The 15,566-nt window shown below is 36.1% G+C and overlaps 1 protein-coding gene across 2 annotated transcripts in view; it reads right to left on the reverse strand.

Moving 5' to 3' along the window:
* Positions 1-10,132, reverse strand: part of ERO1B (endoplasmic reticulum oxidoreductase 1 beta) — a 48,522-nt gene extending 38,390 nt beyond the window's left edge. For both annotated transcript variants that reach the window (XM_074262467.1, XM_074262466.1), the window contains exons 1-2: positions 9,765-10,132; positions 3,520-3,639 (exon numbers count right to left, since the gene is read on the reverse strand). In XM_074262467.1, the coding sequence (XP_074118568.1) occupies positions 3,520-3,639; positions 9,765-9,863 (219 nt within the window). In that variant the 5' untranslated portion in view covers positions 9,864-10,132. The remainder of the gene's footprint in view (positions 1-3,519; positions 3,640-9,764) is intronic.
* Positions 10,133-15,566: the final 5,434 nt, after the last annotated feature.

A 15,566-nucleotide genomic window follows, 5' to 3' on the forward strand; every position in this document is an offset into this window, starting at 1 on the left:
TGAACAAATTTTACAGAGAGGTAGCAACTCATTAGAAAAACAGTAGTCATTTCAGAATCAACTGTGTGTATGTAATCATATTGCCAACTAGTTAAGGATGAATGTGAAATCACATCTAGAAGAATAGCTGAAAATGAGAGAACACTACATATGTCTAGCAATTCCAACCCAATCTATCTACACAAGTTGCTTTCCCAAAAAATGAGAAATAAAGAAAAGTAAAAACACTGACTTGATTTGAAGTAAATTAAAAATGTCAAAATGCAACACATGAAAAAAGCCAAAAGAAGCCAGAAACTTCCTCATAGCTTTTATCTGTTTACAGAAAGACATGATAACCAAAGACAACACTGATTAGAGGACAAGTTCATTTGAAAAACATTACAAAGAGGAAAAGAGAAGACTATAAATAGTATTAGCTTCCAGAAAAGTTCTCGAGATTAAAAGAATCTGAAAGATGCCATAAAATCTAAATCATATCACCACCAAAGCATTGGTAAATGAAATAATGGACAACCAATGGTTAAATAGAACAAGTCAGCCAATGTCTTTACAGAAATCTATAAAAGAGGGGGCCACATACCATCCCAATAATCCACATAACATATAAGAAAGGAATACTATAATTTAAGGATATTTATTTGGAAAGAATGTCTGAACCTAATATGCATTATATAATCTAAGAAATACATTCTAAATGGGACAGTTTGAAAGGTATTATTTTCAAATTACTTTAAAAAGGGGAAAAATCCAAAAGAACACTAAGAGACTTTTATTCTTCCTTCCCATCCCTCCCAAAATGATTGAGAAAATAACCATTTAACTACCTTTTCATCTTAAATATCTGAGAACAGTCTAATCATACATTGAGAATATCCTTGGTGAAATATAAGAAACATGCAGTCAAGTTTCCCACACTATTTTCTCTTCTTTCATATTATCTTTGTTATTATATCACCAGGAGATATAGAAAATTCAACTCAAAAGTTTTTAATAAGTGCCACTATATACCAGAACTGTGATATGTACTAGTGATACAAAAAGAGTTCCCTCCCCACATATAATTAATTCATAACCTAAATGGAGAGACAAAAAAAAGCAAATTTGTACAAATAAGCTATAATAAAAGATTAAAAGGAAATAATTAACAAAGGGTAGGCAGTGGAATTAAGGAAGACTTGGAAAGATGGCATTTTAGTTGGAACTATAAGGAACTTAAGGAAGTCAGCAGGTAGAGATGAGGAGAACATTCCAGGCACAGAGGATAGTTAGAGAAAGTACTTGGAGCTGAAAGATGGAATGTCTTCTTTCTGGAACATACAGGTGGCAGCTGTCACTAAAATGAAGAGTATATTGTGGGGAGAAAGTTTTAACAAGTCTGGAAAGATGGGGAGAGTTAAGAAGTTATGAAAGATTTTGAAACACAAATAGAGGATTTTATATTTGATCCTAGAAGGAAAAAAGGAGCTACTCTAGTTTATTAGGAAGAATGGTAACATGGTTGGACCTTCATTTTAGGAAAATCACTGTGCTTGTCAAATGGAGAATAGAGTACAGACTAAAAGTAGGCATCAGCCTACTGTAACAGTCCCGCAGTCAAGTTATGAAAGCCTGTACCAGAGTTGTGCTAGTATCAGAAAAGATGTGACTTTTAAGTCCTGTAAATAGATATAGAATAAAAGACAAAATAAAAGATACTGCTATCTATTCTTAGAGCTTACTAATTTTTGCAAAGCACTTGAATGGATAAGGCAAATGTGGCCTTGAAAGTTCTACCCAAACAAGATGTCTCAACTCATTAAAATTGTACAAAAAAACCTTATAACAGATGGGACCATGATCATTTTATTCAATGAGTCATTAATTACTGACATCAAATGAGGCGTAAAACAAGAAAACATGATCACCTAAGGTCTTTTGCTAGTGCTAAAAAACTTCTTAATTAACATTCTATTAATTACATTAAGCTTGGGAAAATTGCAAAGCCTTCTCTGTGACACCCACAATAAAGTGATTAAGTCTAATCTAGACATTCACACTGACAAAACAAAGTGGATAAAATTCAGCTAGATAGACAACTCTACCCAATAAACTGCTGTATCTTATTTTACAAATTTCACAACATTTTCAGAACAATTCCAAATTGACAATATTTTTAAAGTGACATTAAACAGGTACAAAACAATAATCACCCCAATCTCAGAAGAATCCAAATTACAATTTATTCAAAAAGCAAAGGAAAGACATAGCAGGCACAAGTAGATAATAGCAAATCATCACAATGATTTCTCTAAGATTAGCATAAAAGACATTATTGAGGGAATGTATAACCAGAGACACAGCTAATTCAATCACAAAGTGGAGATAAGTACAACATATAGACCCATGGTCCTCAAACTTTTTAAATAGGGGCCAGTTCACTGTCCCTCAGACTGTGGGAGGGCCAGACTATAGTAAAAACAAAAACTCACACCCTCCGCCCCTCAGCCCATTTGCCATAACCAAGCAGGCCGCATAAACTTCCTCAGTCTGCGCCATTTGGCCTGCAGGCCGTAGTTTGAGAACCCCTGCTATAGACAAATCAAGTGCAATATTGGTAAATGTCTAGCTCCACGACAAAGTCCTGGAGCAAGGAAGGCATGGCTGGCATGAAGTAAAGATAAAACAAATTCATCTTGTAGATGCCCCTCTTTCTGACATATTCTGTAGTGAATTACCAGCTTTTCAAATAGCTGCCATGAACCTCCTCTCCTTTCCACCTTGCCTCCCTATTCAGCCCTGATTCCAGTTTTTTTTCCTTTGTACAAAGAGAGCATTTCTCAATATTTGAATGCTTTCAAATTCCCTATTAATTGGCCCTTAAGAGTCAAAATATTAAATCTAAGATATAAAAGAATAAGAATAGCATAGGTTAAAAAAAAATATGGAAAGGTGTATGTAACATGTGACTTTTCCATGAGATCATGAATTCAAAGTGTTTAAAATGTCTGTATCATAATATTCATAATGCTAACATTCATTAATATTCATAATGATAATCCTGAAATCGTCAAATAAAAGATTAAATTACATTCAGTATATGGTCTCAGATAATAGAGAAGTATTTATAATTATATTTTTAAAATTATCTCATCAAAATGTTAAAAAGTAAAGTCTGGGGTTAAAAATCTCTGTGTGTTATATATATATATATTTTTTTACTACTATCAGGAAGAAAAGTGCCTTGGATTTTCTCATAACACCTCTGTGACAGAGTTGCCCCTCCCTATTGTCCTCATCTTCTGGAAAATTAAGATACAAAGGAATTTCATAATATACCATAATATAGCCTCTCTGTGCATTGCTTTTATAAAATTACACAATTGTCTCCAAGATAAACAAAATTAATATGGTCCAAGGCTTGAAATTAACATCAACTGTAATTCATGATAAGAGTATATTCAAATGCTTAAAAATTTAAATTTCTGAAAATATGATTCTTTATGTAGTCCATCTATGAGTTTTTCTAAGCAATCTTACCTTATAATAACGAAAGTAGTCCCGTTCTAGCAATTTCTGTATTTTAGGAAATAACTTATAGGTGTTGAAGTTATCAATGCTTTCTATATCACACAAGCAATCATCTAGGACTCCAGAGAGCTAAAAAAATAAATAAATAAATATTCACTATAAGTAGTTATTAAAATAAAGTAAGCACATCTGAAACACAATTTCATATCATGAAAAAAAAATTTTTTAACATTCATTATTTGAAGTTCAAGGTTTCAACAGTTACAAAAGTTAAAGCATTTTTTTTTATTATCCTATGTATATATTTATATATACACATACACACACATAGAGTATTAAATATTGTGAAGAGCTAGATAATTTAAGGTCTGTTGAACAAAGAATGGGCATTAGATGCCTCTTGAAAGAAACTTGGTAGTAGCAGTTGCAGAATGATAAGATATATGAACAAAGTCCCGATTGTACGTCTCCTTTTCCTGAGTATTTCTGATAAGAATGGAAAAGGAAAACATAACCTTTTTAAAAATTATAATTCCCTTTTATCATTCATTAGTATTTTATTTCTTCCAATTTCATATACAGTTTTCAACATTCACTTTTGTAAGATTGAGTTCCAAATTTTTTTCTTCCTCCCTTTCTTCCCTCTCCAAGACAGCAAGCAATCTTTTACAAGGTTACATATGTACAATCATTTTAAACATATTTCCATAATAGCTATATTGTGAAAGAAAAAATAAAAGAGAAAAACCATGAGAAAGAAAAAACAACAACATAAAGGTAAAAATAGTATGCTTCAATCCAAAGTCTCCATAGTTCTTTCTCTGGATGCAGATGGTATTTTCCATCCCAAATCTATTGGAATTATTTTGGATGATTGTATTGCTGACAAGAGTCAACTATAGCTGATCTTCAATCTTGTTGTTACTGTGTGATTCTTGTGTAGTGTTCTTCTGATTCTGTCCATTTCACTCAACATCAGCTCATGTAAATTGGAAAGCATAATCTTTGAGAATTGTCACATAATAAATAAGTACCTGATGGAAATTTTTGCTGAGTTATTATGGATAGTGACATAAGAGGATACATTTTGTTTCAAAATAAACTGCAGGTCAACTTTACATGTAGTTGACTTAATAAATAAGATGCTAACTGTCAAAACAATTATACTCTCTTGGATAATGAAATATTAAATATCTTTCTACGTATTTTACTAAAATTTACTACTTTATTAAAAAAAAGTCTTCATAATTATTTGTAAGTTCCTACTAGTATTTGCAGACCAGCTTATTCTAGGATGATGCTAAAGCTTCAAATTTTTAATGTGCACATACCATGAAGATACTGAGTTTCAATCTTTTTTTCTCCCAAAGTAAATACTACATATTAATAATAGCATATATGTTTTATATTCTAATGTACTTAATAGACCCTAACCCTCTCCCCTGGATGGCAAGTAATCCAATATATGTTAAACATGATAAAAATATAAGTAAATCCAATATAGACATACATATTTATACAATTGTGTTGCTGCACAAGAAAAATCAGGTAATAATGGGGAAAAATGAGACAGAAAATAAAATTCAAGCAAATAGCATCAAAAGAAGTGAAAATGTTATGATCATTATATAATCTTGCTGTTGTGGTGTAAAATGATCTCCTGGTTCTGCTCATTTCACTTAGCATCAGTTCCTCTAAGTCTCTACAGGCTTCTGTGAAATCATCCTGCTGATCATTTCTTAATAAGAACAATTATATCCTATAACATTCATACACCATAATTTAACAAAATTTTTAAAGAAAATCTGGTAAAGAAAGACTACCACTGACTAAGAAATATTCTCAACACTTCTCAAAGGAATCTTCCAGCTCCAATATTCTATTTGTATCAATGATCAGAACATAACATTTACTCATTTATTCATACCATATGCTAGATATTAAAGAAGGTACAAAGATAAATTTAAAATATGATTCTCAAGGGCCTGATAATTCAATTGGGAGATAAACTACATGCACAAATTACTAATGCAAAAATGGAAATGGTGCAAGAGTTAGGGAAAAAGGGACTGTAGAGAGGACAACATTTGAACAGGACCTCCAAGAATATATAAAATTTTACCAGGTTGAGATAAGTAGCAACATAGTAGCAAGAAAGTCAGCTGAGAGACAGGAAGGCTCTAGGCTCAAATCCAGCCTCTGACATATACTAGCTTTAGGAAAGTCCCTTATAGCCTCTCAATACCCTGAATAATCCTGTGAAATATAAAGTTGCAGAAGATTGCTGAAAGGAAGTAGCAAAGAGTTTTTCTCATTTTCTTCATAAAAGTAATTCTGTACCAACGAAATCATAAATCAAATCCATCTACCCCACCCAAAAAAGTGGTAGAAATAAAAATAGAAATGGAAGAAAACAAAAGGCATGCTTAGAAAATGGAAAATACTTCTGTTTAACTGGAGCTCTGATACCATCTATATCTCAAAATTACTAGGCTCTAAACTGGATGATGTCTGCTATCAAAACCCTCTCCCAATAAAGCATCTGCTGCTGCCCCCTGCCATAGAAACCCATTCCCAGAGGAAGATGCTGGAAACCCTTTAGCCTACAACTACAGAGTTAAAAAGTTAAGAGTTTCTTTTGCTATTCCCCAGCAGTTTTCAAACCCATTTCCCAACTCAAAGTTCTGAACTCAAGATTCAAAGTTCAGGTTCAAGGCTTTTTGTCAATTTTATTTTAGTTGCATCATGAACTTAAAGACCTAAGAACCTATCATTTATCTAGTGTCTTTATTAAAAAAAAAAAAAAAAAAAAAAAAAAAGTATCTAAGTCATAGTTTTTGATGATGAACATTTTTACAAATTTTTGGAAAACAATCTTTTTTTTAAGTTTATTGCTAGGTAGGGGGCAGCTAGGTGGCTCAGTGGATAGAGCACCAGCCCTGAATTCAGGAGGACCCGAGTTCAAATCTGGTCTTAGACACTTAACACTTCCTAGCTGTGTAACCCTGGGCAAGTCATTTAACCCCAGCCCCCCCCCCCAAAAAAAAAATTTTTTTTTTTATTGCTAGGTAAACTATATGGAAATCAGTGCATACCAAAATGCAACACAAGTAATTGTAACTGCCAAAGTTTCAATTCAGGAAATTCCTATTTCACAAAGCAAACTTGTAGGTCACATATATCAAATTCATTTTTCTTCACAATCTGTCTTCTAAATCTGTCAATTTATTCCTGAAAATGTTGTCATGTATTCCAATACGTAGCTGACAAAAGGTAAAAAACTGCATTTTTGTCAGGGTAACGTACACTGGTGAATTTTTCCTTGTATCATAACCAAACCTGGTGAGCTTAGCAGTTATGTGGTATAGCATGGGGCTTCAAACTTTTTTCCACTCAAAATTCATTTTCACTGAGAAATTTTTATGTAACCCCAAATATATATAGGAACATAAAACTAGTATGCAAACCAAACATTTACTGATAATAAATCATAATTTTGTGAACCCTACATTCAGTACATGATCCCATATGGAGTCACAACTCATAGTTTAAGAAGCTGTTAGAACAGATGAATTTGAAGTCAGGAAAACCCAAGTTCAAATCCAGCTTTTGATACTAGCTATGTGACCCAAGGGATGTCATTTGATCTATTTGCTTCAGTTTCCCCAACTCTAAAATGGGGATAATAATAACACCTACATCACAGGTGATTATGAGGATCAATTGAGGTAACATTTGTAACATGCTTAGTACAACATCCAGACAGCTCTTTCCTAAAGAAGAGACTTTAATGAGGTTCTAATACTCCAGGAATATTAAAACTAAAGCTAAAATGCTAACTATTTAATGCTCAACATCAGTGGGATAAGTTACTCTCTAAAAAGGGGTCCCCAGGGCCATGAAGACACCCTCAACCCACCCCAATCTGAAGTTGTCCTAATTCCCTCAGATTTTTTTTTTTTTAAGTACTGTATGATAATGACTTTTAAGAGATTCCAAAACCTAAAGAAAGGAAAGAACTCTTTGGGGAAAGTCTTTTTTTTTTTTTTTTTTTTTTTTAAATTCTTAAATTATTTAGATAGGTACAAAATTTATTATTGCTTTTCTTTAGCCCTCTGAGTAAAATAGAAAACAAGGGTTACACATAGGCCTATACACATATGTACAAATGAAAGATTTTTAATTTAATTTTGTCAATGCAAGATTTCAAAGATACTCAGTGTCTCTATGAGAGATTTATAGGTATACCTAACTCATCCCAGTCTGACAGAATGGAACATTCAATTTTCTTTTTTACAGAAAGATTTAGTTTTATTGTACTCACAGTAGCTTCAGAATAGGCTGCTGTGTACTGCTTCAAATACTTTTGCATTTAATTTATAATCAAGGGAAACAAAATAGAAAACAGTATATTGAAATTTATAACACAATGGAAAATAAATTTTACCTCTTACTGCAAAAGGAAGCATTCAAATTTATGTACTGAATTCCATGAAATGGTTCACACCTTTGGCTCATTGCAAATAACATTTTCAAAAAAAAAAACCAAAACATACTTTCTCTCCTGTCATTTAAACTTTCTCGATTAATCAATGCAATGAAGAGAAAGGAAAAATTGAACTAGTTTTCAGATTTGGGGCTGTATAAAGAAACATTGTAAATTTTAAAAAACTTTTTCTTTGCTTTAATGGACTAATTTTCAAATATTTCCCATTTCAATCCACCCACCTACCTCTTTCAACTGCTGCTTTAACAGTTCAGACATAACACACCCTGAAATTTACAAATTTCATGTTTTTATAACAAAAAGAGATATTTAAAAAGTCATAATCTAATGCTTCTGGTTTGACACCTGTACTGGAAAGCCAAAATATGCACTGTTTATTATTGAAAAAAAATTTTAAGAGCAGAAATTAATACACTATGTTCCCATAAATAAACATAAACTGAAAAATCAAACTGTCAAATGTAATGTGTATTGCAAAATTATATTATATTTTTCATCCTACAATAATGGCACAATGAAGAAAAGCTGATATCAGCTGAAGAAAAGCTTATAAGATCTAATAATAAACATAATTTCATCATCTAAGTAATAAAAATGTTACAACTCAAAAGGTAAGCAAAAGCTTTACAACCAATTTATTTAAAAAATTGTAGTCAGGGATGAAACTGAACAAGGAAAACATCAATATGTTACATAAACACTAGTTATTATTTTATGGGCAGCCTCATAAGCAGACCTTTCTAGAAGCCTTATGAAAACCTCTGAATAATGTCAAAAGCACATGTTTACATTCACAAGCTTACAGTTGTGTTCCATTTCCAGGTGGCAATGTGCTTTAATTGCTACCACCACATCTCCCTTCATTACAGGACCATCTGGGACACCTTTTTTTTTTTTTTTTTTTTTTTTTTTGTTGTTGTTGTTGTTGTTTTTTCCCCTCTTAGCAGCTTCACCACTTTTGCAGCAGGTGCAAAAAATATAATAATAATAACAACAAAAAATTTAAAAAAAAAGTTCAGGAAATCTGAGTGGCAGCCCATTCATAGCTACTCAAATGACACAAAGAAGTAAACATCTCTTTGGAGCACTGGGTCACTAAGCTAAAGGGCACTAAAAACGGGACTTAGATAGTCAATATTAGGAATCTCCACATAAAGGACTTCTTTGATGCCCCCGAACAGCTGGGGAGACCCTCAGGAGCCTCAGCCCTCTGTTTCCCGATGCTGACCACAGGGACTGAACCGGGGCTTGGCTTGCTGCGTGGACAACACTACTGGAGAAGCACGGGAGCACTGAGCAGGGGGCAAGACGCCACTTCTAACTCCAGGGGGTAAACTAGCTAACTGGACTCGAGAAAAGGCGGCTCGGCCCAGAGCCTGCGACCCTCTGGAGGGAGAAAGTTGGAGAAGGAGCAGTCCACCGCCTCCCCGTCTCTCGCTGTCACCATCCCTCTTGGGGACAGAGGGATGGAGATAGAGGGAGCAGGGAGCGCTGTGGATGGGGGGGGAGGGGGCAATGGGAAAGGAAAGAGACTGTCTCTATCTCCCTTTCTACTTCTCCTCCTTTCAAAAAAAGCCACCTAGTAACTCATCCTCTTCCTCCTCCTTTGGTCGCCATTCATGGTCCCCTCTTTCCCCGGGGATGGGGACATCCTCGCAAACAGTAAGCGCTCAATAAGAGCTGGTTCAGGACTCGGCTCCGAGCCTGGGGTCTCCGGCCCGTCCTCCCTCGCCCCCATCTCCCGTACCTGGGCCTCGGCGACGGTGCTCAGGCAGCTCAGGGTCACCCACAGCTGCACCACGGCTGCTGCCCCGGCCCGGCTGCGGCCCCGGCCAGCGCGGCTCATGCTGCTCTCGCCTCCTTCCTTCTTCCTCCGCCGCGGCCGGGGCCGGGGGGGAGGAAGGGCCGCGCCTCGGCCCGCCCGCGCCACCGAGGCGCAGAACGACGAGGAACGACGACTAGCCCGAGAAGCCCGGCGGAAGAGCCCCTCGCCCGGTGGTCAACGTACCCGCGACACCTGTCAGGAGGCTGCACGCAACTCTCTCTAGCCGCCCACTGGCGGCGGAGCCGAGCCCCACTCCCCTCTCTTCCCCTCCCCTCCCGCAGCGGGGCCCCGCCTCCTGCCTTTCCGTGCTCTTCCCGGCCGCTCCCCGCCCGTGTGCGAGGAGCATTGTGGGACTTGTAGGTTATTACGGTCCCTACAGGAGCCTCTGGCTGGGAGCCGGAAGGACTCGCCGGGAGAGCCCGGGAACTACAGAATGGGTGGGAACTCTATGGTCGGCGGGAGCATGGGGCCCGGCCGCGGCCTATCAGGGAGGACCACGCGAGCCTCCAAAACAAGAGGCGGCGGCCACATGGGTGGTGGGAGGCTTTCTTCAGGTTACGTGAGAAACCTCAGGATGGAAACCACACTGTTTGCGCCACTCCACCCCGTGAATCATCGTCGCGATCTAACCCCGGTGGAAAGCGGGCTCCTAAGGCGGCTTGTTTGGGGTCACGTAGACGCTCATCCCCAGCATCCCCGGTGTTTTCCCAAACAAAACAAAACAATGGAAGCCTCTCCTGCAAGATCAGCTCAAAGCCCAAGAATCCACTCCTCCCCCCAGCTGACCCCAGGATTTCCCGAAGACCTCTCCAGTCCTCCAGCCAGCCGTCCCATCCCCCACCAAGCCCCGCCATGTTTCACGTAGCCTTTCTTGACCTGGAAAACGAAAACTATTTGTAGCCAGGCTTTCCTCTCACTTTGCTATTTGAGTTATGGGACCTCTATGTGGCTCCATTACACCATGAGCTCCTAGAAATAGAGCACCCTCTTGTTTGTTTTTGTTTTTACCTTTTTGCCCGCCAGTACTTAGCGTGGCTCCAGGCACACAGTAGGTGCTTAATAAATGCTTGTTGAAGTTGTGGTCCATGACTCCGAAGTATTATTTCTAGTTTTTTTTTTTTCTTCAACATGACTATGATCTTCAATTCTACAAGTCCATAAGTGTCCATCAAATTGAGAGCCTGAAACTAAAAGCATCTTCATGCGTTCTCTGTAGTGCATTGAAAGAAGAAAATAATCTTTAACACCTACTATGTGCCAGGCGCTGTGCTAAGCTAAGCACAGATATATTTTCCCAATATATCACTTGATTCTCAAACTGTCCCTGGGAGGTAGATGTACAAGTTCTTCGGGTTCTGCTCGCTTCATTTTATGAGCTCATGTATGTCCTTCCAAGGCTCTTGGAAATCAGCTGCTTGTTATTTCTTTTAGCACAATACTATTGCATCACAATCATTTACAACGTGTTCCGTTGATGTGCATCCCCTCAATTTCCTATTGTTAGCCCCCATAAAAAAGCTACTACAAATATATTTGTACAAATAGGTTCTTCTCCTTTAAAAAAATTCTCTTTGGGATAAAGACCTAGCAGTGGTACTGCTGGATCAAAGGGTATGAACAGTTTGATTGCCTTTGAGCATAGTTCCAAATTGCTTTCCAGAATAATTAAGTCGGTTCATAACTCCACCAATGCATTAGAGCTCCAGTTTCCCTGCATCTCCTCCAACATTATTTTCCCTTTTTTATTATATTAACCAATTTGATATTCACATAGTAGCAGCTCAGAATTGTTTTAATTTGCATTTCTCTAATCAATAGTGAATGAGAGCAATTTTTTTTCATATGACCAAAGGAAGCTTTGATTTCTTTATCTGGAAACCACCTATTTATATTTATCAATTGGGGAATAACTTGTATTTTTACAAATTTGAATCCATTTTTTATAAATTTGAGAAATGAGTCCTTTTTCAGGGATGTTTATTGTAAAAAAAAAATTTTTGTCAGTTTTCTGCTTTAATTCTAATTTTGGTTGCATTGTTGTGTGTGTGTGTGTGTGTGTGTGTATGTAATCAAACTTTAATAAAAATTATCCATTTTTTATTTTATAATTTTGTAACTTTTTTGGTCCCATTTTTTTTTTTGTCCCATATATCCTAATTTGCTTATGTGTCATCTTTTTTATTATAATTCATGTACCCACTTTAACCTATCTTTGGGTGAGAATTTAATCTATACCAGGGCTTCTTAAACTTTTTCCACATGCAACCCCTTTTTGCCCAAGAAATTTTTACACAATCTACATATATGTCTATAAAATAGGTATATAAATCAAACGTTTACTGAAAATATATCATAATTTTATGACCTCCCCCACATTCAGTTTCCAGTTTTCCCGGAAGTTTTTATCAAGTGAATTTTTGTCTCAAAAGCATGGATCTTTGGGTTTATCAACACTGGATTACTGCGGTCATTTACTACAATATATTGTGTACCTTATCTATTCCACTGATCCACCACTCTATTTCTTAGCCAATATTTCTTTTGATAATTACCAGCCAGGGGCAGCTAGGTGGCGCAGTGGATAGAGCACCAGTCCTGAATTCAGGAGGACCGGAGTTCAAATCTAATCTCAGACACTTAACACTTCCTAGCTGTGTGACCCTGGGTACGTCACTTAACCCCAGCCTCAAAAAACAACCAATATAGATAATTGCCAGCCATCTATCAACATATTAATATTATTTACTAATTTATTAACATATTAATATTATTTCTTGAGCAACTGGGTTGGAAGATAGGGCATCCCTTTCCTCTCCATTACGCAGTATCTAATAGTTTTAAGCTATCTTAGAATGGGACAGCTACATCCAAGAGGCAAGAATAACAAGTTTTTTTATTTCGGTTGGATTGTTGTATGTGATTTCTGAATTAGGATGAACATTCTCATCTTGAGTATAATTAGGAATATCAGGAATATCATGGACATCCAAACTGTCCTGACCTCAGAAGAAATTGATCTATTTGGAAACACAGTTTTTAATAGGCAGATGGCTTAGTTTCCAGATAATTGATAAGAGGTTGAGAGTTAGCAAAAGATTGACTCATAAACTATGACATAGGATGTTAACACCATTAGCTGCTAAGGATACTTTATGGAAGTCCCATAATCCTTTTCTTTCCCCATGACCCTCCCTCCCCCTCCCCACATCAAAACTTACTTCTGTGTCCCATTCTTATAGCACCCTTATTTAACTCAGGGGCAATGAGTTTTAGCAAATTAATTAGAGAAATCAGTCTGTTAGGTTAGCTACCTAATGCTATATTTTATTCATGTAAAAAAAAAAGTATCTACAACCCAGTTAAAATTCACAATTTTTCATAAGGTCCTTAACAAGAGTGTGAATTTTAGATACCTTGGCTGATAGGGGATATATTTTTGGCCAGCTTTCTGAGAGTAGGGGTTTTTTAAAATTTATAACCTGATGATTAGGATAGTGCTTGACAAATAGTAGCACTTAGTAAATGTTTCTCATTCATTCATTAACTATGAAACATTTACTAAATACAAGAGCAAAAATAGCTACCATAATGCATCTATTAAATGGGAAGTAAAAGCAAGAATAATTAAAACTTTACATTCCACACATAAATCTTAAGTCATGTTCTTAAATGAACAAAATATTCATGGGAGAGGGGAGGAAGAGGCATGGAAGTGGGCACAAATTTATAGAAAACTAACGGTGAGGCAAATGAGTAGGGAAACCCATATGTCCAGAGGCAATTCACTGGACTGCAGATGTGAATGTCTATGGTCTCTTTAGGGAGTAGTCAATATGATCTGTCTCCTCTTGGGTAAGACTGTTTTTCTAAGCCTTTCTGCTCTCCTGCTGGATAAAAATGCTTCTGTACCACTCTTACTCTTTTACTAGATAAATCAACTTCTTTGCTACTCTCAGACCTCTGAAGAATGTTAAGCTTTTCAACTAGTCAGCAATTTTAAGTCTGGGACTTAAGTTTTTCAGGTCTACTCCTACAGCTGGACATTAAAATAACATTATACTCTTTCAAAGAAAAGCAGATCCCTTTTTATCTGAGATTTGTAAAACTACTCTTATCTCCCTTCTATGTGTAAAGAGGAGAGTTTGTTTGTTTGTTTTTTTCCCCCTCTAGAAATAGAGGACAAAGGGCAAAATACACAAAAATATGAGAAGTTCCTCTTTTTCAGAAGCTGAAGGTCTATGGAGAAAAAGGATGTTTTTTTCCCCCAGCAAGCTCTTCTCCCACAACCAAGAAGTATCCTTTCCTCTGATCAGGTCTTTTAAATAGTGTTACTTTCCTCCAATCATATAAGCTTCCTTCATCAAATGCAGAAACTGTAGTCAGCTGGTCTTATTTCAACTAGTTTCTAAGTTCCACACATTTTGTGTTCTGTGTTTTGTTTTCTGATATCTTGGCTTCTGTAAACATATTCTCTGGTTAGCTTTTCTGACCTTTCTCCTTTACTTAGATTCTTTCACTACTGACTCTCCTCTTTCAATTTGGTTTTTAATGTTTCAAATCAGAGTCTCCTCCTGAATAATGACCAATCTAACTTAGATTTTTGTCTTTCTTCAGTAATCCAATTCTTTGTGATCTCAAATCTCTACATTTATGTCATATACAAATAAATAAATGAGAAATCATGACATAAATAGCTGTTATATAATTTTCCTCTGGTCTCCAAATAATTTAATTCAAATGTTCTTAGCAATAATCTTGAAATCCTGAAAAATAGATTGCTGTGGCATGATATAATTACCAAATTTAGATTATAATTATTTATAAATTATTTGTGAATTATAGTGTAAACCTATATTATTTAGGATTAGAAAAATAATCCTGAAAGAGTTTGCCTGTCAGAAGGAACAATATGGGCACTTGGCTCCGTTTGGTCTTTAGTTTTTATCTTAGAACTTACTGTACTACATTTATTGCTCCATCAGAAGTTATTTTCTCTCTTTTTAAAAATTATGTTGCAGTTCAACTGTTTTTATCTTCAACTCAGGCAGGGACAAGTTATACTTAATACTTAACCAGAATTTCTTTGGTCATCAGAGCTTACCACATGAAAAAGACATAATAGAGAAGTGCCTGCATAAATAATAAATAGAATGATTTTAAGGCTTGATAAGTTCATTGATCATGGAGCATAGCAGAGAGTTACATGTAAGGGAAACTTCATAAAAACTTTTTTCATTAAAAAAAAAAAAGTGACCAGGAGCTGTGAGTTTACTCTTGGCTATAGGTGCTCTTTAAGTTTGAGCCCACTCTCTAGGAATCTTGAAGTAGGGGAGAGCATGTTCCCAGTTTGGAGAAATACTTCTGTAACAACTATCCTTGCTATTCCTGCTTAGTAAATTCCATTTCCAAATATTAATTTTGTCTTTGGGGAGCATTCTGTCTTGAGGAGCTAGGGGGCCCAGAAGGATTTCCTGTTCTCCTAAGATTAGCTAGTCATACATTACTACAGCTACTGGAAATTCATTTCTTATAGCTGCTGAGGAATAGAAGAATATGTATTTTTGTATCACCAACTTTTTTTCAGGTGCCAATCTTTCCTTGCTGGATAGAATACTGTCTTCCTCTCCTCATTGCTATCTCCAATCTTCTGCAAAATGTTCTGGTGACAAGGACTCATAATTCATGTACAATCTTCTCTCTTCCTTTACCTGTGTCAACAACTAA

The sequence above is a fragment of the Sminthopsis crassicaudata genome, chromosome 4, assembly GCF_048593235.1.
Source record: "Sminthopsis crassicaudata isolate SCR6 chromosome 4, ASM4859323v1, whole genome shotgun sequence".
In the NCBI taxonomy this organism is placed as follows: domain Eukaryota; kingdom Metazoa; phylum Chordata; class Mammalia; order Dasyuromorphia; family Dasyuridae; genus Sminthopsis; species Sminthopsis crassicaudata.